The sequence below is a fragment of the Nymphaea colorata genome, chromosome 1 (genome assembly GCF_008831285.2).
Source record: "Nymphaea colorata isolate Beijing-Zhang1983 chromosome 1, ASM883128v2, whole genome shotgun sequence".
In the NCBI taxonomy this organism is placed as follows: Eukaryota; Viridiplantae; Streptophyta; class Magnoliopsida; order Nymphaeales; family Nymphaeaceae; genus Nymphaea; species Nymphaea colorata.
In genome coordinates, this window is record NC_045138.2 from 13980741 (window position 1) to 14004884 (window position 24144).

A 24144-nucleotide genomic window follows, 5' to 3' on the forward strand; every position below is an offset into this window, starting at 1 on the left:
GATCATGTTTCTGAAAATTAAAGTCCCTTAATGTTTTATAATAAGTTCAAGAGAAAACAATACATCAGATCCTATCTTGGCCATGAATGCGGCCTTAGCAAGTGGCCTATATGATGATGACTTTCTCCTAAATTTTTCAACATAGCGGCTCCGAAAGGAGCTCCCCTTTGAAATTTGACGGTGTATCACCTACCAATGCACGACAATTTCGTTGTGAAGCTGAAAATATTTGTTATCTTTAAGCTTGATTTTTTTTTTTATTATTATTTTTGAGTTTCTCTTGAATTGTTACAGAATGCTGCACGGTGCATTTTCCTAACATTATAATGCTATATATATATATATATAATGTTCTTCATGTTTGAAATTCGTGAACGCTTAACTACCATCGTTGATTTATAAGTGAGAGATTTCGGTTAAGTCTTGAGGTTTTCTTTCATGTCTACCTGCTTATCCACTGGGGATCTGCGAGTCAGCTGGATCTCGATTGACCAGTACTGGTCAAAATTTTTTGAGGCAGTTAGCCAGATCTGGATCTGGACCTGCGGTGGTTATGAATCTGCGAGGTTGGTACTTGCGGGTTCCACAAGATTCACAAGAAAAATGCATTGAAATGGCTTACAGTCTGGTTATTTTGTGAGGGATTTGAATTTCAAATGAACCAATCTGATGATGCTATTAGATCATCATGGGCACTGTGTAGGAGAGGGCAATAGGTCTGGTATGTCTCAATGGATTTCTTTTAGACGGGTCCGCAGCTCGGAACCCAATAAGGCCCGGCTCAGAGCAACCAGGAAGATAAACTTGACCGCACCCATCAGTAGGGACTAACCTATAGGCCAACTGAAGCCTGACCAGGTTCGCTCTGGGTAGTCCTGATCTGGACTCACTCAGTCCCTAGCTGAAACCGAACCCAAATAGCTCAGGTCAGGCTGTTGGTGAGTAAGGACTCAGATGCGGACTGCCATTCGGGTTCGAGTCCGGGTTAGGCTAGCCCCTTGGCTGCCCTGTATTCCTTTGACCTAATTAGCACTAGCACTGCAAATTCCAAGCTAAGATTGTGAACTTAAATACTCGGTCAAGCGAAGACCAGACCCAAAAAAAATTGAATTGTACGAGCAAACTTGACTTTCTTGCACCCATGCAGATGTCATCAGATTTCCAAAACTTGCGGGAGATTCCGGCTTATTTCCTTTGAACTTCAATAATTTGAGCTTCATTTTATCTTATTCTATTGAGGCAAAGACACATTTTCAAACATACTTCCAGTGATTGCTGGCATCTTAGGTCCAACTTTACCAAACTATTCGGTTGTTTTATAAAAACATTTGATTTCAATTTGCTCAAATATTGAAGAGACCATGAATGATCAGGCTAAGTCACCTACATATGGTTGACCAAAATGTTAAATATCGATAATCAGCACCATATCCGTTTGCTCAATGATATGCACAGTCCACGTTATTGATTTAAAAATTAGTTAAAAGCATTTTAAATTGCCTAAATAATGAAAACAAATATAAGCATGTATCGACCAGCATGTATTTTTTCTCGATCGTCATTTTGGAGGTGCAAAAACTAAAAGTGATATGTTTTATACCAAGTCTGAAATGGAACCGATACATTTTTCTGCATATAGGTAATTTGGTATAATATTGAAACATGTATCGGATTATAACCTTGTCACAATCGGTCCCATAATTGAATAAAGAAGTCCTCAGACTCAACATTTTCCACTTCAAACTTAAAAGATATCTTCAGTGCCGCAGCTGCCACATTTCCAGATCTACGACATCGATCTAAATCCAATGTTGGTAGCTGCAGTATGGAATTCAAATTCACAATGCAACTTCAAGTTGTTTGCTTGTGCAGTTACAAAGACCAAATTCGCTGGCAACTCCAATGGAAAATGAGCGGCTTTGTTGAAACCTTTTCCAGATTGATTCAGCAAAATTGACAAACCAAACTTGGTCAAAAGATAAAAACTTCAAATTTTCTGTCAAAAAGAAAAAAAAAAAAAACGGAACAAGAAAGACCATTTTTTGGCATCATTCATGAAACTTGAAGCATATGCAGATAAACCCAACATCCAAATGCCGCAAGAAAGAAAGAGAGAGAGAGGGAAGAGAAAGATGTGAACAATTTGGATTCAGACTGTTTAATTACGTGGGAAATCGAACTTGGTAGAGGGAAAACCAAAAAAATCTGAAAACCACATACCTAGTGTTTGAATTCCTGCTAGAAAAAAGCCATGAAAAAATCTGCTGTTCAAGCTAAAATTGGACCAAGATGGCTTATGGACTTAGGCAGCACAGGTTTCTACATATGGAGATTTCCAATATATGGAGACCGTTTTAAGAAGTTTAACATTTTAAGATACAGAAAATATATCTATAATTAGTTTAATAGACATATTAAAACCTTTTAAAATTACAAAATTCGACCTAAAATCTTTGGTTGTCATCGATGCTGGAAATGCTTGTTTGCTTTCTAGTTTTATTGTCCCTCAAAGGCGTAAAACTGCCCCATAACAAATCAGAAACTGTCTCAGATCAGAACAATTCAAAAGATTGAATTAAAAAATGCACACGGTAACGCGAGAAAAATATAAGAAAAATAACAGTTTACTTTGAGATAAATGAGAAACTACCAGGCTTAATCAATGGAAGCATTCCATCGCTTCAATCTCCGACCCGCCTAATTGGGTCAATTCAAATTGATTTTAGCAGCACTTCTTATGATAATGCAACTTGAAGCAATCCAGCTTTGTCATTCGTTCAGCTTGCTTACCGAAAGGGAAAAAGGAGAATAATGTAAGCTTTGGTCGAGTCGCCATTAGACCCCACATATAAAGCGAAGTCCTTCTCTTCTTCAGTGAGAAGAAGGAAAAAAAAAAAAAACTAGGGTTTTGGTTAGACTGTTAGGTGAGCCAGATCATCGTTCATCACTAATTGGCTGACTCCATTGCTACCCAGTTCTTCTTTTATACTATTTCAACTTTAGAGCATCATAATTGAGCAACTGCTTACTTGTTTCCGAGGTGTTCTTCGTTCTTTAACACATCATCATGACTAAGAAAGAATTATAAAAGAAATATCACTTTTTCCGCTTGCTTCCTTTTTGTCATCTGCTTTTTAGTTGGAACAAAAAAGATTACAGAAGTGGGGAAAAGGTGCATTTTATTGCAGGTCTTTCTTTAATCCCCAACGAAGGTCTTACTTTTGACTCTCAAAATGGTTCCAAGTCTCATATCTTGAGCGCCATTACCTCTATGAATGAAGTAGTGTGATCCATTTTCACTTTAAAAAACTATGTCAAGAAGCATAGTAGCTGGTTGAACTCGAACTGGGGAAGTAATATAAGGCTGGTCGTCGGTTTTATTCTCATGGGAACTACGTTCATTAAATTGAAAACAGTGAGCATGACGCTTAGTTAAAGAGTGTCTCACTTCCTACTCAGGTCGCAGTACGCTTAGTTAAAGAGTGTCTCACTTCCTACCAGGTCGCAGTTTTCAACGCTTAGTTAAAGAGTGTCTCACTTCCTACTCAGGTCGCACTGCAGTTTTCAACTTCGAGGGTGCTGAAGTTTAGCCTCACTGAGATATCACCATCTTCCCCTCAACCCACAAAACTTTAAAAACTATATTATACATATACGCGCTATTTTGAGTTCGTCATTATTGCCAACATAGTTTGAATAGTTAAAAAATGGTCAAATTGGACGTGGTCAGGTTCCTCACCACCATTTCTACTTTAAAAGGTCAAATTGTCTGTAGTTGCTTTCTTGAGTCCCACATTAATATATTAAGAACTTATAGTATAACTCTTATAACGTGAGATAAACTATACACGAATGCAGTCAGACTCAAGCTTACACTTTAAATTTTAAGCATATACATTAAAATACATGGTTATTTATATTGAAACTGGAATTAACCAGCCATGTCGCCATTCAATGTTAAAAGTATTGGTATTGGCGCTGTATCGGTCAACACGCTGTATCAGAACGTAAGATCCGAAGCTTATATTTGACCAGGTAGAAGTGGAGCTTTATAGGAATCCAATTGAATATTCGACACAAATTCAAATTCAGATAAGGTACTGCATCTCAATTCTGATTAATAAATAAATATGAATTTCTTTATGAGGCACAGCCAAATGGTTCCCAATTCGGATTCATAACATTTATATTCTTAACTGCCCATCTTTATTCAAAGCTAAATTCAACCCCAAATCCTAAAAGAAATGAATCAGAAAAATGCCACCATTGTTGGCACCGTCCTCTTTGCCGATGGACCCATTCGTCCATGTTGTTTTCCGGTGAGTCTAAAACCATTTGCTGATGGCCCCATTCATCTATGTTGTTTTCCGGTGCATTTGCTACTTTTTTGTTACAACTTAAAGGACAAATAATACCTCTCTTTAAGATAAAAGGGCACCCCTTTTTCTCTCTCTCTCTCTCTCTCTCTCTCTCTCTCTCTATATATATATATATATATATATATAGATATATATATATACACACCATGAGTCTTATGTGGCTTGCAAACTTTTGATTCCTTGCCGACTCAGCCATCATATGCGGACCTTTCTTTTTTCAATTTTTAACTAAAGAATTCCGGTGTCTTTATTGCATTTTAATGAAAGAACATGTCATTTAACTATAAAAGCATGCTGTTGCTTAGAGGAAGAAAACGTTCTTCGAAAATACTTATTAGTCTTTTTTACGATAAACTAATAATGGGTATCTGGTTTTCTTAATTTTTTCAAACTGGGACTATTATGTAGTTATTTTATAAAGTTCTTCCTTGGAAGTTTACAGTAAATTACTAAAATTCCAGTGCTATAGAAATTTGAGAATGTGAGGCACATATCTAAATGAATTTCTGAAGGAACATTTTCCTGACCACGTCCTCGACACCGATCGTTGCTTGCTCTCCCTCTTTCTCCCACCCCACCATGGTGACGATGTCTGAGGAGGTCGAGGACGTCATCATCGATGTCCTTGCTTCGAAGGGCACCTTTCCTGGACTTTTCACTCCCATTCACCAAACCCCGCGGTACCATCAAATTTCGAAATATTTCTCTCTCTCGCTCTCTCTCTCTCTCCTCCTTTCGCCTCCACACGTCTTTATTTTCCTTGTTCAACCGTGGGGGAAGAAAGAGAGAAACTAAATCCTTCTTGCTTTCTTCCTAACTAAGAAGACACCTGCGAGATGGTAGCAAAGGAGCTCGACTACTATGAAATTCTCGGCGTCTCAAGAACCGCCACGGAGGCGGAGATCAAGAAGGCATACTACATCAAGGTGAAGGGGGCTTCTTATTTATTGTTTTTCACCCCTGCCCTTTCTTCGATTCAGTGGCGGTTGGTTTTTGTAATTTCAGTTTGGCGTTCTGGCGTTTCTTGCTACTTTGAGTTGTTGGCCTTCTTTTTCTCCGTTGCTTTATGGCCCGGAGACCACAAACCTGGCTTGGATTTCTGGGTAACAAATATTCTGAGGGACTGTTGTTGAGTTTTTGGTTTTGATGGAGATGCGACGTTGTGTGGAATTATTCGTCAAATTCTTTACTGTAGGTGTAACTTGAATTTTGGAAATTTAACATGGATCTGAGCTCCATCAACTATTGTTATTTAAAGGAGGAGAATACAGTATGGATGAACTCGGCTGGTTTTCTGAATTTCCTTCTTCGAAAATGATTTGCAAGGTCCAAACTACTGTTACTCCAGCACCATGTTGAATGCTATAAGGCTAGAGTCTGTTTATAAGATTACTCATGCTACGATTGAGAAATGTAAAAGTATTGAGAAATTCACTGTCTGGAGAAATTTAATCATTCTCTGCGAGGTCTTTCTGTTGTTTGACAATTTTTACTTGTTTATTGGGGGATTGAGAAATTAGGCAAAAGCAGCTATCCTGCACCTCTTTTAGTTTATAGCAGTCCTCAATTTTTCATCTGCAATTTTTTCCAGCACCGAAAGAATGGGTTATGCCCGTTTCGTACATTGTTTGGTTGATTCTATAGATATTGCTTTAATTGGACAAGTCTTTGCTCGACTTACTAAAAGTTGTATTTGCCTATGAAAGCAGGCAAGGAAAGTCCATCCGGACAAAAATCCAAACGATCCTGAGGCAGCTGAGAAGTTCCAGGTAAGTTGTAGTTACAACCGCCTGGCTTGTCCTAAGGACTTGAATTATCAGTTGAATTTTGTAATAGTACTGCTATCATATTATTGTGTAGCAACTGTGGTTCATGTTTTGGAACCTTTCTGCATTCAGGCACTAGGAGAAGCTTATCAAGTCTTGAGTGATCCAACGAAACGAGATATATATGATAGCTTTGGAAAGTCTAGCATATCCAAGTAAGATCCGTACTCGGGTAACTAAGACTATGTTTCTTTTGCATACTTACACTCGCAAACACCCACAGCTTTGTATGTTCAAATATGTGACAGTCGCACAGATTGAAGTTGGAAAAAACCAATGGCCCATTGTTGCAAATCTTGATAACATACACGTGCATATCCTTTGTCAGTTAGGCTGTTATCATAATTGTGTATTTTATATAGTTTCAAATATTGTGCTAAGTACAAGGGAAGCTTACATTCTGTGGTTGTTTCAAGATCACATTTTAAATGAGATTATTTTCCTATTAGGGAGGGTATGCTTGATCCAGCAACAATATTTACTGTACTATTTGGGAGTGAAGAATTCCATGATTACATTGGACAGCTTGCAATGGCTTCAATGGCATCATTTGAGATGTTCGATGAAGGAGAAAATATTGATATCAAGAAAATTCAGGAGCAAATGAAGGTATATGATGATGGACTAATTGTTGTGCTGATTGTTGCATAGCATCATTAAAGTTTTTCTTAAATGTTTCCTTTTGGGTGTTGTTAGTGAGGAACTTGAGTCTAGCATACTTTTCCTATATAATGATGGACTAATTGTTGTGCTGATTGTTGCATAGCATCATTAAAGTTTTTCTTAAATGTTTCCTTTTGGGTGTTGTTAGTGAGGAACTTGAGTCTAGCATACTTTTCCTATATAATTGTCATCCAATAATAATTTATAAATTAAATATTAAATTGTATTGAGTGTTTCTATTACACTTTTTTCATTTAAATTTTGCATTCACATCTCATGTTTGTATTGTACCTTTGTCTGTTTACACCTGACATTGATTAAATCCTGTTTTTTCTGGTATATATGTTGTTTTATGTCAACTTTGATCCCCCATCCCCTCCCCTCCCCACCAACCCCCACCGCCCACCAAAAAAAAAAAGGGTACTTACCTGATACCTCGATGTACTTCTCCTTGTATCAAGTTGAGTTTTTGCTTATTTCAGGCTATCCAAGGCGAAAGGGAAGAAAAACTTGCATGTGCATTAATAGACTTTCTTCGTCCATATGTGAATGGTGATATAGAAAGTTTCATCAATCATGCAGAGTCCGAAGTTGAAAGGTTGAAATTTGCTGGTAAGAGTCCATCTTTATAACATTTAGCATGAAGGTTGATTACTTGTGATCACTGATTACTTATTTATTTACTTTTGCAGCCTTTGGTATCGAGATACTGCGTACAATTGGCTATATATATGTAAGACAAGCAGCGAAAGAGCTAGGCAAGAAAGCAATTTATCTTGGGGTTCCATTTTTGGCTGAATGGTTCAGGAACAAAGGTCATCTTTTGAAGTCACAGGTCACAGCAGCGAGTGGTATATTTGATTTTCACGAGATTCTTTAGATGCACTTTGCTAATCTCTCTCTCTCTCTCTCTCTCTCTCTCTCACACACACACACACAATCAGTTGATTTTGATTGCCCTTTGTTGTAATAACTTGATAGCCTATTATAACTGAATTTTCTCGTCAGGTGCTTTTGCATTGTTTAAACTGCAAGAAGACATCAAAAAGCAATTTAGTACTGAAGAGAACTGTACTGAGGATGATATTCAAGCTTTTCTTATGTCTAAGAAGGGACTGATGATCAGCTCACTTTGGAAGCTTAATGTTATTGACATTGAAGCTACATTAACACACGTATGTGAAATGGTATGGTTTCCCATCTCTCAAATTTCCATTTTTAAGGAATCTGTATGGTGGGAATTCCTGTGCACCTTTCAGCATAATGTAAACTTACTGCTAATACCATGGATAGGAATGAAATGTAACACAAAAGAAATGGTTGCGTTGCACTTACACCATTGGGAAGGATGGAAATACATATCTATTTGGCAAAAAATGGGCAATATGGGCTCAAGTGCAACAGTAATTTGCGGTTTCATTTAGTCACTCTATCGAAGACCATTGCTTTTAATAAACTGTTAAGCACATATCCTCTTAAAGATAGCACGGCATATATCCTCTTAAAGATAGCACGGTCAGCAAAGCTAATCTCACTAGTTAAACTAAGATCCAAATATAGAAGGTACAATGCATGGAGGAACAAAATCACATTGTCAAATGCTTTGTTATGGTAAGAGGTACTACATACAGTTGAACAGCAAGAATGCTTTCGCTAATATTCCTCGATGTGCTATCTGTTTTAAGAGCATAAGTCCCAACACCTTAATTTTTTTTTTTCATGAAACAAGATTGATGACGTCATATATAATTTCTGATTGTGCATACTTTACATGATGGTTTGTGTTCGTCTAAGTTGATAACTATTTTTTTTTTATAAAGTCAAATCTATTCTCTGACCTATTTTCCTATGGAAGGTTTTACAAGATAATTCCATACGGAAGGATGAATCAAGAGCAAGAGCTAAGGGACTAAAGATATTGGGGAAGATATTTCAGGTACTTGAGATGTCCTATTTTAGTTTTTTTTTCAGAATGTTTCTGACCAACTTCCACTACTCCATCATTTTCATCGTATTTGCAAAGGTGTTGTGAATAATTTGGGGGTTCTGATTGTATCTGGTTAAAGGCTGCTGCGCTTCCTTACATGAGCCTTTATACTGAACGAACTAAAAACGGAAAAGCTTTTGAGAAAGTCGACCTTATATAGTTCCATCAGATGTTGGTAGTTAGACTTATCTAATATGTTCAGTTCTTTTAGTTGGAATTCCATTGTGATTTGTTCGACTACGTACTGTGGATGTTTGAATTTATTAAACCATTTTGCTTTTTGATACTTTCGGTAGAATGCAAGGCGTCCTGACGAGCACAGAAACATGCATGGGCTTGAATTCGACAATGGCTATGCCATATCAAGAACACCACCAAGGGTTTTCAACTCTCCTTGCTACAGTCCATTAGTAAGTAACATCTAATGCTCAGATTTATGCTTTTCATACACTCATTATATTTTCTGTTTGTTTCTTTAAGAAAATGATGGAAATACTGTACACAATTTCCCATGAAAATGGTCTTCATGGTTGTCTCCATCTACTCCTATATGTGCTGGACCTTTGGACGCTTTATTGAAAGGCTTGATTAAGTTACGTGACTTACGTCCCATCTTTCCATGTCAACTCTGGAATAACGTTACTGTAGTCTGCCATCTCATTAAATATGTCCATGTAGTGAAATACATTTGTCTGCAATATAATGCTGAGGAATTCTGGGATATATTTTAGAGTTAATATGTCCATCTTGTGTCTTTTTTTTATATAAAGTCTGACCTTATTTATTTCTTTTAGAGTGAATTTGGGACTCCTCGATCTGATACTGGGGCTTCCCCAGGCCCTGATTGTTGGACCTCCCCTGGAACTAGAAGTCCATATGAAGACAGAGTAAATGCTGAAGGCAGCAGAAGCCCTGGGTGTTTCCGCAGTTTCAGGAGTCCAAAGACTTCTCCTAAGCCCTCACCTCCCAGAAGCGATCCCCCCATTCAGGTCCATTTTACCTTCTTTGTCTAAGTTGACACATGCATTTGTATATATATGAGAAGCAGACATCCCAGTCAAGCTCTCAATAAATTAACTGGATCTTTTAACTAATTGCCTTTAAATAACAGAAACTTGGTGGAGCTCTAAGTTGCTTGTGTGGAGCGAGTGTGCTTGATGAGAGGGCGTTATCTTTCGAGTTTGAAAGAAGGTGGATGACATGAAGATAAAATCAGAACCATGGGTCCAAGCTACTGGGTGACCCAGCATCTTTCCATTGTTGAGGCACCTCTTCATGTTAAAATTTTTTCTTTACGCAGATGTCTGTAGAGTTGCTGTTCTATCAATCAGATGTATATCTATTATTATTCTATAACATTCTCATCAATCAAATGAAAGCTGTCCTTTTCTTCTCATGACTTCTACTGAACCTTGACTGGAACCTTTTCTCTTTGAACCTTTGATCTCCTTTAACGTAAAGGTGTTGAGTTTGGTTCCCTAGACAGAATCCACGTTTGTTGCTTGGGCATGATTTATTCGTCAAGTTAATAAAGAATTAATGCCAAGATCATTACTAACATAGAAAATATGGAATATTTTTCAAACTTCCCAATTCCAACTATGAAGGGACTTGCTATCATTCCTACACCAACATCATGCATCACGTTGACTCAATCATCTGTTGTTCACTTCTGGGGAGAGTCCGCTACTGTGGAAATAAAGCTGGCCTTTGGTTGTTGAGATTAACTTTTTTCTGGAAAATCTTAAAAAAAAATCAAGAAAACGCAAAGTTTGGTTTGAGGATTGTGAATAATAAAGTTAAACAACCTGTTAAACTAAATAACCATATTTTTAAAGTGCCAATTAATTGTTAAGCTTTATTTATTTACGTCAAGGATAATATTTTTCCGACAAGATTACATAGATATGCATATTACCGATCGAAAATGCTTACGTTCCTCCATCGAGATTTCATGTAATTGCGACTGCCACTTTGTGCCTAACACTTGAAGCAGTCAGGGTTCCCACCTCGATCTTCTGCATGCAATTTGACAGCTCCATCTGATGAAAGCGCCTACTTTTTCTTGCAGATGCTTTCTCACCAAACAAGTTCTCGCGTTCATTTCTTCATGAGATTGATCATTCCCAATAATCGGTGAAGGAAGTATTTTTAGTTTAAGCCTTAAAAGTTCCAAATTTGCCATAACTTTTAACGAACCCTCACATTTGTGACTTTTTTCTTTTAATGTATCTGATCAACATTCTGGGCATTAAAGACCTCATCAAGATTTTAGCTCATTAGCTCTAGTAATCAATTGTATTCTCCATTAAACTAACCACGCCAATACGTCTGAGAAGCTAAGAATTTCGTCCAAGTTTTTCCTAATAAAAAGGTGGTTTGATCTTAAATTCATGGATCTAAGATCCTAAGATCACCTCCTATCTGAAATTCGCGGTAAAACAAACATAACAGAAAACTCTGGTCCATGGGCAATTGGGCATGTTCCTTTGGAGGAAAAATTTTAAGCGCAGCTTGAGTTTCTCTTAAAATGGGTGAGGGACACACACACACACCCTGTCTCTCTTGTGATAGCCCCTTGCCATATTAGATGAGTTGCCCCGCTGGTCGGAGATCCTTCACTGGATTCTCTGTGCTGGTTCGAGTTTAATGGGTTTCCCCCTCCAACAATTTTCCATGGCATTGCTTGGCGAGTCTGACTCATTTGAGTTAGAAAAGAGAAACAGATCGGTTCTGAATCATGTAAATTACACACCCGGATCCGAACCATGGAAGCGGGAAAAAGTGAAAGCCCCAGCCCCTTCCATCCCCTAGATCGCGGGATCGCTCGGGTCGCTGTCCGGCGAAAATGGCGACAGCGCCACCGTCGCCCCGCGGCGGCGGATACGGGCTGGGGCTAGCGGCGATTGCGTATGTGACGGTGGATTACCTCCGGGAGGTGTCACCGTCGTTGCACTCGACGCTGCAGCCGCTGCTATGGGGGCGCTGGCGCTGGCAGCCGTGGTCCGCGTGCCCTTCTACCGTCACTGGGACGCAGAGCTCCGGGCGGCGATCCCATTCGTCGCGTCCCTCCTGTTTATGCTCTCATCTCTTCTCGTGGAGGCCTTCGCTGTGCAGTTCGTCACCGCCGTCCTCGGCCTTGATTGGCACAGGTTCTCTCTCTCTCTCTCTCTCGCGCGCGCGCGCTCAGGGAAAAATTGGATGATCACGCGTTCCATCAGTGGAAATGGGAACTTCTCCGTGGGTCAAAAGGTTTCGTGCTGTGAATCGCAAGAAGTTTGTGTACCATAGGAAATGGAAAAAACAAAAAAGCATACTTGTGGACTGGGGTTAGGGTTTCCAATTGGCCTTTTTTCACAGAATGTGGTTGTCATTGGCTAAGACTCGACTCTAGGAAGCGTGATTTTGGGGAATGAATTGAATGAACTCCTTGGTTCGGCGAATTCGAAAGTTAGACGAGCTTTTCGGTAGTTCCCTGTCATTGCTTGTAATGGATTTCGAAATGTGGGTGCAGTTAGGCAAGATTTCTACTGGGCTTCGTATTTCTTTTTGCCCGTCGATCTAGATGCGAGCTAACTTAAGTGCGGGTGTTAATGAGAACTCGAAAATGGACGATTTCTGGGCAAACTTCGTATAATTAGATGACAATAGGTCACAGATTTTTTCTTAGGCGAGGACAGGATTCATATTCGAGCTGGCAATCTTCAGTTCATGACCATGTTAGATCTGCCTTTTGCCCTTCTATCCTTTTGCTTCCCGCCTTTCCTTTTGATCCTGGCCGAGGTTGGTTGGTTAGGATGAAACCAGAAACCTCACTTGTTAAGTATTCAGAGCGTGGTTCACAAGTTGGAGCTACGGTCTTCATCTCTTTAAATCATCACATTGACCTTCGAATCATTCTACAGATTTCCAGTACACCAACACAGACATACACTTAGAAGTGGTATTAATGGTTATGGCGTTGGTCAACGGCGGTCTTGAATTATTGATCACCACACATGACACACGTACACCTCGGGTCCGGCTCATAAACGCCCAATATCAGTTGTTTGACAGGCGTTGGTGATGGGAGATTAGCAGTAATCTGACACGTCATTCAGGTTCTTGGTTGAAACAGAGGCTCGTTGAACTTTCTTTTCAACAAGCCAGTCTGAGCTCATTTTATCCTGCTTGTGCTTGAGCCAGAATGTAAGCCTAATGATCTGAGTTGAAGTCCCGAGCTTGACTTTTGTGGATCATGAATCAATCTTGCTTGTGATCGAAGACATCATGTTCATTTTTTTCTCTGAACTGTGAATTTGAAAATATTGTATGTACTGTAGGCCTAAACATTTTTTGTTTCCGTTCTTGATGTGAAAAAATAGAAGGTGACGACAGTGACATAGATTTTCTCAATTGACAGGACTGCCGCTCCTCTTCCTGACACAGGCCAGTGGCTGTTTCTGGCACTGAATGAGAAGCTTCCTCCTTTTGTTGTGGAAATATTAAGAGCTCACATCATTGGTCTACACCATTACTTGATGCTGTTCTTGATGCTAGCATTCTCTGTCTTATTTGAATCTGTTAAAGCTCCTGGCCTGGGAATTGGTGCTAGATATATGTTCACGATGGCTGTCGGTCGGCTTATACGTGTGTTGACATTTATCTCCACAATTCTTCCTTCAGCACGCCCTTGGTGTGCTTCCGCTCGCTTCAGAGTCCCTCGTCATCCTCATCCGTGGGCCCAAAAATATTATGTACCATATGCCTCTGACGCAAATGCTATTCGTCAACTACTGTATACTGACACAAACCAGGGTAAGCTTGAGAGTTGACCATAGGTTTTACAGACGGTTCTTTTCTTTTTCTTCCTTTCAGACGATGATGCATGTTCTTTCTCTTCCTTTGCCTCCTTGCATTTCCTTTCTCAGCACAAGCTGGTGAGTACCCGCCCGATTACCGACCAAATTGGGGATCAATGAGCTTCCTGATTGATATATTGAGGCCAACTGCTGCTGCGGAAGGCACATCATGGTTCAGCACCCTCAAGAGAGCAGGAGGTGGCTGCAATGACCTTGTTTATAGTGGCCACATGTTTATTGCCGTGCTGACTGCAATGACATGGACAGTACGTATTTTGTTCATTACTTCTGCAAATTTTAATTTCTAAAGCTGATGTAGCTAAGCAATTTGGCGTGCCAAGGGCTGGTGATTGTGATATCATGTATGTAATAGTAATACGATGTTCAGTCACCAAGTTCTTGTGAATGTAGCCCAAACTACACTTGGTCAACTGAAGTGTCCAAAACCCTAGTTTGTATGATTGAGGCCCCCTTCAGTATCATGCCGTGGTGACATGATTTTTTGTTTCCCGCATTTCTGTTTTGTTTGGCAAGGTAGAGTTCGTTCTTTTTATTTAAAGATTAAACATAAAAGTGATCCCTTTGTCATGCCCAAAAGAAAAAAAAAAAAAAAAAGAAGAATCTGAGGTGTGTTAAGATTAAAATATACTGGTAGACGGTGTCCAAGGAATTTTCCATGAATATGGATTTCTATCTGCATTGGGGTTATAAGCATCTTCTAGTCAAGCTAAACTTTATGATTTGAGTTTCACTCACTGTCGTAGATATCGCGAGATTTTCGATAATCTCATGATATTTACGAGGAGAATGGCAAAATCTTCGCCGAAGGAAAAATCTAGCAATTTTTTCATGATTTTTCCAAGTGTTTCGAGGTTTTTTAATTTTTAGGATTTTTTTAATGATTTTTAGGATTTTTTAATTTTTAAAAATTTGCCAAGATTTTGCTGAGACTTTCCCGAGAAGAGTAACTTCACTGAAAATTACTAAAGAAAGCTCTGGCGATTTTTTTCCGAAAATGATATTTGTGACAATGGTTTCACTTGAACAATCGGCTTTATCCATTGAAAGAAGGGTCCAGTATAACATAGAAATTTTTTATGCTATGGTTGTTCATGTGTCTGAAAGAAAATTTTGATGAGGTGGAAAAGATGTTTCGATGTCAAAGGGGTCATTTCTCCTGCTGCATTAGTTTATTCTTCTCATTCTGAAAGATGCTTAATTGCTTCCTCTTGATTTAACCTGATATGATAAGCCTTTTGACAAATCATATTCAGGGCATAGCATATCCACAAGCATTTGCAAATTTCAATGTTGCATTTGAAATTTTAAATCAGATAAGTGTGATTTGCGTCCAACTGTGGAGTGTTTTCTTCTTGTAGTATTCGTAACAAAATTGCAGCAGTCGTTGGAGTCGAACGGATACATTTACTTTGTGCTTTGGACATCTATCTAAGGTTTATTGGTAACTATATATTTTGTCTGGTGTTGCTACTCTTATTGACAGGAAGCATATGGAGGATGGACATCTGCCATTATCTGGATGCTAGTGCTGCACAGCGCACAAAGAGAAATTCGAGAGCGACATCACTATAGTGTTGATTGTATCGTTGCCATCTATGTGGGTGTTCTCTTATGGAGGTTGACAGGATTTATCTGGTCTGCCAAAGATGCAGCGAGACTGAAAAGATTGGCTAAGCTTGACGAGGTCCAAGGTAGGCTGATTCAAGCTGCCAAGGATGCAGACTTGGGTGAGATCAGGGAGTTAATAGAAGAGGTTGAGCGTGCGGGTCAGGATGGAAGAAAATCTTCCAAGCGGATGATATGGGCTTTTGCCTCTTTCACCATCATCATCTCCCTTGGACTTGGCCTCCTTGCCTTCACATGGACAACAGATGGGTAAGAAATTACCACTACTGTATACTTGCGGAAAGAGAATCGCTTGTTCTAGTTACCCTTATGTATTGTTGATCATCTTCTCTTTTAAAAAGCTTCAAAATTGAAGGATTCGTATGTCATGCTTTTGCAGTATATCGTTTCCATTGTTTTGCTTTAGATATTATAAAAGACCGCCTGCAGACTCCCCACCTGCAGCTATGTTGCATGGCAGGAAGATGCTCGAATCCCACTATCAGTTTGGAATGCTTGCGCAAATCAATCATATTATCAGCACGCGTGAACAACGAAAATGAAAAGGTTTAAACCTTAAATCACCATGGTGGGAAATACTGTTAATTGCATTAACATAAAATAGTATTTCACTAAGACATTCCGAACTTTTGAAGGAACAGCAAAATCGGTCATATTGTTTGAATATTTTACATTTAGTTGCTTAAAATGAAGGTACATGTCACCCAAAATGGCATCTTAATGAAAACTTTTGAAATGTCGAGTGCTTTTTTCTCTTCCCAATGAAGGTTAGGCTGCATTCTGTCAAACTGTAGGGCCCATTTGTTAATGAGAACACGAACTTACCGTCCCATGGTTTTACCCAATAAATTTGAACAGATTCATGGAGTAGTGTTTCGTGAATCTGCCTTAATTTTCAGGGCAGATATATGAAACATTGTGTTACTGTTCCCATTGCCATACAGGCCTTTCTGGTCGAGAAATTTTTATTATATGGGCACAGTTCTCCTCATAATTGGGTCCTGTATGCAAGAAAATGGTAGGCCAAATCAGGCTTGTAGGGAACTATTATTTTCTGTTATAGCTTTTTGAAGACAATGCTCCGCCTTAGTAAGACGAAACCGTGAGAAAACTAAGACAAGGTGATAACTTGAACACGTATCCACCTCCGCTGCTCTCTATCGCCTTTTTTTTTACGTCTTTTGCACTAAAATAGATACTAGATTAGCACTTAGGTCGACCGGCATTAGTTCAGGCCTTCACCATGAGCATAGACGATTCGTTTATTAAGCAAGTTGAGTTCAAGCCAATTAGGTTAAGTTGACATATTAAATGGGTTGAGCATAAGTTGTATTACGCAACTCGTGTGAGCTCGATTAGAATTGATATGAACATCAGATATATATTACAGAATGATAACAGAAATTTTTTCTGGTCTAACGAGCATTCTCTTGGGTATTCGGCTTGAGATCTCACCATGTTCTCCGTTTCGAATGTGCTTTTTTGTATTCAATTCATAGCTGTATCGTTCCAATTTTATCGGATGTCTCCCAAAAAACTATTCAACTCATAGCTGGCTTGGCTGGAGCTCGGTTGAGACGAGTTCGAGTTTTGTTGAGCTTGACCAAGCTGAGCTCGAGCTGTAAGGTTTGAGTTTGACCTGCTTCCGGGCACTCAAAACCTGGTTTTTGTCGTGCCCAACCAAACATACAGATCATTTTTTGTTTAAACGAATTGGTTTTTACAAAACCAGGTTTTAACAAAATCCACTTTTGCAAGGTGTCATCCAAACTCTACCTTAAAACAATTTTTTTCCCTTTTGAATTGAGGGTGAATTCTGATAAGAAGAGACGACACCAAGAGAAAGCCCAATTGGCATCTGAGTTGTTCTACGCATCGAAAGAAATTATGCTTTGAACAATCAACAATCAATATTCTAAGCATAGAAGAGTGGTAGATAGAAGCCATGTGGGAGACGGAAACATAAAAATGTCGTCAGAATAAATCCACGTTCAACATTTCCATGGCCGTCGTAGACTTTTTCAATAAATAAACGTGTTGGCTGTCCAAACATAGACCAGTAAATAGATGGTGACGAAGTAAAAGGACCTTACTTCGGTCCGCGCTCGGAAACATAAAATAAAAAAACGTAAATAACTTGTCATAAGTTTCTCTTCCTTGAAACCAATTAATCTTTTTTCACAAAAAAAGAAATCCAATTCATAGGAAATGATCAGGAATCGAGTGGGAAGAACTTTGCTTCCTTACTCGACTGAAGTGCAGTTTCTTGAAATTGCTTCAAGGAAAATGAGTGAATAAGAGTTGCTTAATAAAAGTTAATACCCAAGCTGCTGCCCATCAACCGACGATTCTCATACAAGGTGACTGAAAGGTGCCATTAATGGAGTGACCATGACTGTTAGATAGCTTCATAATCGTTTGCCCACAGACAAAGCCTGAAAGAAAAGGCCCGTCTAACCTTCAAGGGTTGCAGGAAGCATGGCTATTTATAAAGTTTGGTATTAGCTACAATTCAACGATACAGTAGAGAACGGTAGTGGCAGCTACCTTGCCTTTCAGGTTCAGCTATCTTGGGCAGGCAGCCTTCAGTGGAACCAACACTATCGATTTAAATCCAAGAAACATTAGCGACCAGTTTCTGTCAGTATATCCTAAACGAATGTCCGTTTGTTTTTCTCAAGCTTATGCATGAATCTTGGCCATATTTTTTGGCCTTCAGAAACCATGATGAAAGGATTGGCCGCTCACCAAATGTGTTTTAAGTTTAGATTTTGGAGTTCGTTCAACGAAATATTTTAGAAATGACTTGAGATCCATTCAAAAATGTGAAGTTTTGAACATGGTGTAACCCATGTGTTTAAGTTTAACCTTCTTCCACTTAGTTTTATATCTAATCCAGAAATTCAAACATGAAAGTTATTCAAATTCAAGCGTGTCTTTTTGTTGCACTTCAAAAAAGTTGAGTGTGTTCTTGTAGAATTCTTGGACACTCACTGAATTTGCTCCTTCTACTAGTTCATATATGTGCAAGCATTCTGAACAGGCCCAAGCTTTTCATTGGACCTTATCCAACTAGAGTAGGCTGGGCCAGGACAGAATCTGTGGATAAAGACCACGACGTGTCGCTTACTCAATGGAACGGTGAAGACGCGAATCTTGGATTCATGTAGAAATATCTGATTCACTTCAGTTGGTTTTGGTTACCAAAATGGGTGGCAGATCCAGCAAATCCGGTTTCGAATTCAAATCCAACTAAAGTCTGAAGTGATGACAGATCCGAGTAAACTCTTTAGTGTTCTAGATTTAGTGCTCATTCAATTCATCGGACTCTGATCCGGTAGAAGTCGAGAGTGCTTAGATTTGAAAATGGATCCGGACCTACGCCGATCTGCTTTCAAGGGGAACAAATATCTCGAACTCAGAAAACATCAAACACGATCTCCACCGAAACAGAACAAGACGAGGAGGAGCATGTGTGGTTAGGTGGCGGATTATGCTCCACGCGGCCCCAGAAATCTGGAGAACCTTTACCTTTTGATAATTGGAAAAGAATCTAATTGCAGCCGACCTCCCAATTTCTCACATATTCACAATACCGTCCCTTTCCAACTTGTTTGTTTCTGCATTAACAAAAGTGTTCGTTCACCTACTTTTTTCTTTTAATCCCATGAACACCTCTTGAATCTTTTAATCTCATGAATGATTTGCCATATTTTTCAAAAAAGACAATAATTAGTCTGTGGTTGGCATCTTTTGTTATCGCTTTGCAATTTTTTCCAACAAATCCTTCAGTTGTTTTTGGACCATAACGTATCTATCTAAACTTTTCGGATTTTATTAGGTTTGTATATATTGTCCTAAAACGTTAGTTAGTTCTATTTTTTTTTAGGAAGAGATTTTCTTTAGTACCAAAGTATTTTTCATTTGCAAAAGGAACGACGAGGGAACCAAAGCAGCCGCATGTTCAAGAATAGGAAAAGAAACATCGTTCGGACGTTAAAAATAAATAAAAAGAAGAGGAAGATTGTATATATATCGACTATCGTCCTCGTTTCCGTTGCGAAGCACACGCCCTCTTTCTCTCGGCTTCCTGGTCCCGGAGTTCGAAGGAGGACATCGTTAAAAGATGGCGACAATCTTCGGCGTCTCTGCTTCTGTTTCAGCTAACCCCAATCCTTCCTCTGTTCTGGCTCCAACGAAGCTCTCTGCTTCTTCCTCTGTCTCTTTCTTGTCCTCCCGCGGCAGAACTCGAGGTTTCCCGCTCATTTCTCGGACGGTCCTGCCGCACCGCCGTCGCACTGTCCGTCGGGTAACTCCGTCTACCTTTTCTCGCTTTTGGATTCGTGTTTTCTTTCTTATGTTGTTTTTTCCATTTTTGGTTGCTTCGGATGTGTTTTTTTCTTTATGGATTTGCCTCGGATTGATTATGATAAAATCGTTAGCTATTTGTCGCGAGATTTTAGGTTTGGTGTGTCGAATTTGAGGGCCTTATTGATGGTAATTTCCATCTAGATATAAGATTTATCAGGTCCTTCTGCTGTGTGTGGTGAATAGGCGATGAAACGGTCGTTGGATTCCGGCAGGTGAGCCTGGTTAGGTAGGAGAACAGATGGATAGTTTTTAAGTGTATAACTTCGTGGAAGAATCTATGGAAGAAGCTGTAGTCTTTGGAGTTCTGGGGAGCCATGCGGGTCTTTCCGTTTCCTAGCAAAGGAGTCTGTCTTCGATGGTTTACAATCTCCAATCCATAGCAATCTCTGTCAATATTGGTCTTCCTAATGCGTGAGCTATTGAACTAGTGAAAATTGAAGCAAAAGGAAACATCTCAAGATCAACAAACGGAAACAACTCAAGGTATCAACAAACGGAAACATCTCAAGATATCAACAGATTTTCCACTTCTGTTTCCTGGTCACTAATGTTCCCAATGGACGACAGATGACAGAAGATAGTGGGGAGGTGCGAGGGCTCGCAGTCTGGAAAGTATATAAACCACGTTATTATTGAAAATCAAAGAGGAGCAAGAGTAAGATGGTAAGTGGTGAAGGGGACGGATTGAATTTGATGTCTCTTATTATATGACTTTGATTGGAAGGAATGATGGAGGTATCTCTTGAATCATCTGCATTGTGTGTAGTAGCACGCTGTTTCGTTAAAGATTAGCTCGGCAGAAGAACACTGTCCACATTCAAGCCATGAAAGAACCATGCGATTTGGCTTATAGCGATCTTAGCAATTTCCTTAATGTGTTTTCCTTGCTGTTTTGAAGGCAGGAGTTGTTAAATGCACAAGATTTGCACAAAGAGAGAAAAAAGTTGGTGATGATATTGCAATACCTGTTTTCATGGTTTTGAGAATGATTCCATTTATGTGTTGAGCATACGTTCCTAGGCAAATCTATCTGATAACTTTCCCAAGTAAACGTCTAGGCTAAAGTTTTTCCTTCTTGTTGAAGGCAAAAAGCAAGTGCTTGATAAAAGTTTTGTCATGGCAAAATATTAGCGTTCAACCAGACAAGGAGCCTTTACAAGAAAATGCCACGAAGCCTGTTTTTGTTTCTTCGATATTGTTTTTTTCTTTATTTGTTTCTTCCATAAGTTCCTGCAATTTTCCTAGAAACGGGCAACTCTTTCGAAGAAAAAGCTCGAGTGAAAGCTTTTCAGAAAACAGCACTGGTGAACATGGCATGGTTAGAAACATTCTTAAGTGTTGTAGACTCTAACACCCAGGTGCTAGACGAGTGCTTAGAACCAAAATTTGATGTCTGCTATTCTGGTGCGCATCTTAATGCTATAATTTAATTTCCAAAGGCAACAGAAAAGAGAGAAAAAAAATCCGTCAACCATGCTTGGCATATCTTGTCCCCATAAACCATACGCTTTTGATGTTCCACTAACTTGTAAATATTCTTTTGATATACCAATAATAGTCAGACCTAGACCGTGTTGAATACATCCACGAGATTAAGTCAATGTTTAGGTGAGCAGCATGCATCATCTAATGAAATAGAGTAGCGCCTTAGGGTATCATGGTTCAGAGCCGTAATGGTTCCAATAAATTAGTAAGGGTTAGAATGGCACAGTAGTCTTAGTAAGTAGTAAAAAAATTATATTAATTACTTGATTGTGTAAAAGAATGACAATTGTGTAGATGTACATGCTGGTGTTTTCTTTTTCAACAATTCCTTTGTCTTGCTGCTTTGAGCTGTCTTAATAAATGTTCAAGACATATCTCACTTTGAACATTCAGCATGAGAGTATGAATTGTGCTTTCATATTTTCATCCTTATAGCCCATCAGTTTTTGGCACTTGTCTTAGTCTTTGGCTTTCACTTTAGTTCTTGTTAGTTGTCTCATAGGCTAGATTTGTTTCTTCATTTCCTTTTCAGATTAATGCGAAGAAGCAGACATTTTCTTCATTTGATGATTTGATAGCAGGGTCCGACAAGCCTGTATTGGTTGACTTCTATGCGACTTGGTAAGTTGTGATGCTTTCTCTGTCAGTAATCATTGTTCATTTTAAGTGTCATTTCTTGCTCCTTACCTTGCATTTAACAAAATCTTGGGCAATTTTCTTTTTGAGTGCATGCTGTCTGCCATTTTGTTTCTAATGCTTTAAATTGTGTCCGAGGTTGGCCATTGTTGGTTCATTCTATTATTTCTTACAGTATTGACGTTATATCCTTTGTGGGCCCACTTAAAGATCTTCCATTTGAAGGGAGTCAAGAGTTCAGTTATGGGGATGCGAATGCAACTTTAGCATAAGCTGGTTGTGCTCTGTCCAACCATTGGTCTAAAGGAAATCACTGTCCTTTTATAGTGATTGGCGGTGAAACAATTGTTAATGGATTTTCAAAGTGAATGAAACAGTTGTTAATGCATTTTCAAGGCTCCAGATTTCTAGAATCGGTTTGTATTTATTCTTTTCAAGGTTCTGGGAAGGGAAATTCACTATTTTACAATGTCCAATGGGAAACTGTAAGGGCTGTCAGTTTAAGTTATTGTCAATGAAACAAGGCGGAACTTTCTTAATGAATTTTCAAGGTTCCCGATATTCTAGTAGTAGTCTGTATTTATGCTTTGAAGATTTTGGAAGGGTAAACTGACTACTTGACAATGTCTAGGAATTCATTGATCTCAATGACTCCTATGGGTATTCTATCAAGACCGGTAACCCGAGCGTTGGGTGTGTTTACTTCTTTGTCATCAAATGTTTTTTAAAAGTTCAACAATAATGAAAAGATTGATCTCTGTCACATTTGATTTTACAGTCCTAGTGGTTCAGAACAAGTGTTTCAGGATGCTAATTAGTTGACAAGTTCTTCATTTGCTTCTTTCATCCACAAGGACCTTTAACCACCATCAGCGATGGCTTTTCTTGGACAGTTTGGTTATCCTTTTGAAAATTGAAAGTAAATTATGTGAATATTGTGATAGAAGATGTTATATCGTGTTCTTTCATAACTGAAAATCGCTTGCACCCATCATCTCAGTCATTAGCATCCATGCTCTTATATACATGTAGATATTCATCGGCATTCACACTGCTCCCTTCTGCCACCTCGTTTGTTCTTCTACTTTTAATCATGAACAGAATAAGAGGAGGGTACCACTTCTACATATTGTTGAAATTGGTTCCTATGACCTTTTCTATTCCTAGCAGCATAATTGGTTATTCCTTTACCAGGTGCGGTCCATGCCAATATATGGTTTCTGTTCTCAATGAAGTTGGCCATGCAATGAAGGATGCCATCGATGTGGTGAAAGTTGATACTGAAAAATATCCGAGCATTGCCAATCGCTACAGGGTCGAGGCGTTGCCTACTTTAATCATTTTCAGGGACGGAAAGCCATCAGCTAGATTTGTAAGTCACATCTGTTCTCTACCTTCCATTACAATTCATGCGCACCTGTGTGTGTGAGAGAGAGACGGCCATTTTTGCCTGTCGTCCTTGATCCTGGTCACTGAAAGGCTTCTATAACCCAAGAAGTGCCTTTTGGGATTAGCAACCATGAAATTCGGAAACAATTTGGTCTAGGTGTCAAAATTGGAAAATGATTCCTCAATTTCTGACCACCTTCAATTGGTGGATCTTGATCTACCTGATGCGACTAACATCTAAATACATTCTTCTTCTGGTGGAATTTCTGGATATTGGCTTTACTTGGGAAAATCTCTCTCTCCCTCTCTACATAGCTCCAAAATTTGATTTTGTTATATGCTAAAGTTATTTCAAAATATGCACCATACTAACTGTTGTTCTCAAACAGGAAGGTGCACTGCCTGCTGATCAGCTGATGCAGTGGATAAACAATGCACTTGACACTGTTGCTGTTTGATGCCTTTTTGAAATTGATTATGACTTCGGGCAACCAGTGTATAGTATCAGTTTGTAGTATATAGCTCACCAGGGGCAATTTTTTCATTTGGAAAATACAGATGAATAAAATCTATGAAGGCTTCTACTGTTATAAACTTTCAGTCTGTTCTTTTCTTTATGATTATGATAAACTTTAAGCAAATTTTGTTCAATCACATTCTTTTGCATGCCTTTTTAATAGTTTGTCATGGTGAACATTGATATCCTTGTAGAGATCAAACGGGCTGATGTTGGTTCCCTTTCTGGGTTTGGGTTTCTAAAGTTCCGGAAATCACCTGCAAGGATAGGCCTTCAGGCTCCCCGTCTTGTTGCTTTGCACAGAGATCCCTTGCTGGACGGGAGCTCAGCAAGACACTGAGCGCCCTGGTTTTGGGTTGTCGGCATCAACGGTGTCAACGGCGCCACCAGCTGGCTATGCTTC

At 39.1% G+C, this 24144-nt stretch overlaps 3 protein-coding genes across 3 annotated transcripts; all 3 read left to right on the top strand.

The window, feature by feature from the left end:
* The first annotated feature begins 4927 nt into the window (after nucleotides 1-4927).
* On the top strand, nucleotides 4928-10249 carry LOC116246923 (chaperone protein dnaJ 10-like). Its single transcript, XM_031618874.2, has 11 exons — nucleotides 4928-5305; nucleotides 6089-6148; nucleotides 6278-6360; nucleotides 6655-6814; nucleotides 7351-7480; nucleotides 7561-7719; nucleotides 7877-8055; nucleotides 8724-8804; nucleotides 9152-9265; nucleotides 9650-9844; nucleotides 9967-10249. Exons 1-11 carry the CDS (start codon nucleotides 5216-5218, stop codon nucleotides 10057-10059), a joined length of 1344 nt encoding a protein of 447 aa, XP_031474734.1. The 5' UTR covers nucleotides 4928-5215; the 3' UTR covers nucleotides 10060-10249.
* Nucleotides 10250-11649: 1400 nt separating this feature from the next.
* Nucleotides 11650-15724, top strand: LOC116246438 (protein PHLOEM UNLOADING MODULATOR). The gene is given in 5 exon segments (XM_031618312.2): nucleotides 11650-11833; nucleotides 11836-12007; nucleotides 13258-13652; nucleotides 13766-13962; nucleotides 15201-15724. Coding segments are annotated over 5 exon segments (1290 nt in total). The 5' UTR covers nucleotides 11650-11703; the 3' UTR covers nucleotides 15597-15724.
* A 3661-nt stretch (nucleotides 15725-19385) lies between these two features.
* LOC116261396 (uncharacterized) lies at nucleotides 19386-23875 on the top strand. Its single transcript, XM_031640135.2, has 4 exons — nucleotides 19386-19652; nucleotides 21732-21820; nucleotides 23030-23207; nucleotides 23614-23875. The coding sequence occupies exons 1-4, from the start codon at nucleotides 19470-19472 to the stop codon at nucleotides 23680-23682; spliced, it is 519 nt and encodes a 172-aa protein (XP_031495995.1). The 5' UTR covers nucleotides 19386-19469; the 3' UTR covers nucleotides 23683-23875.
* Nucleotides 23876-24144: the final 269 nt, after the last annotated feature.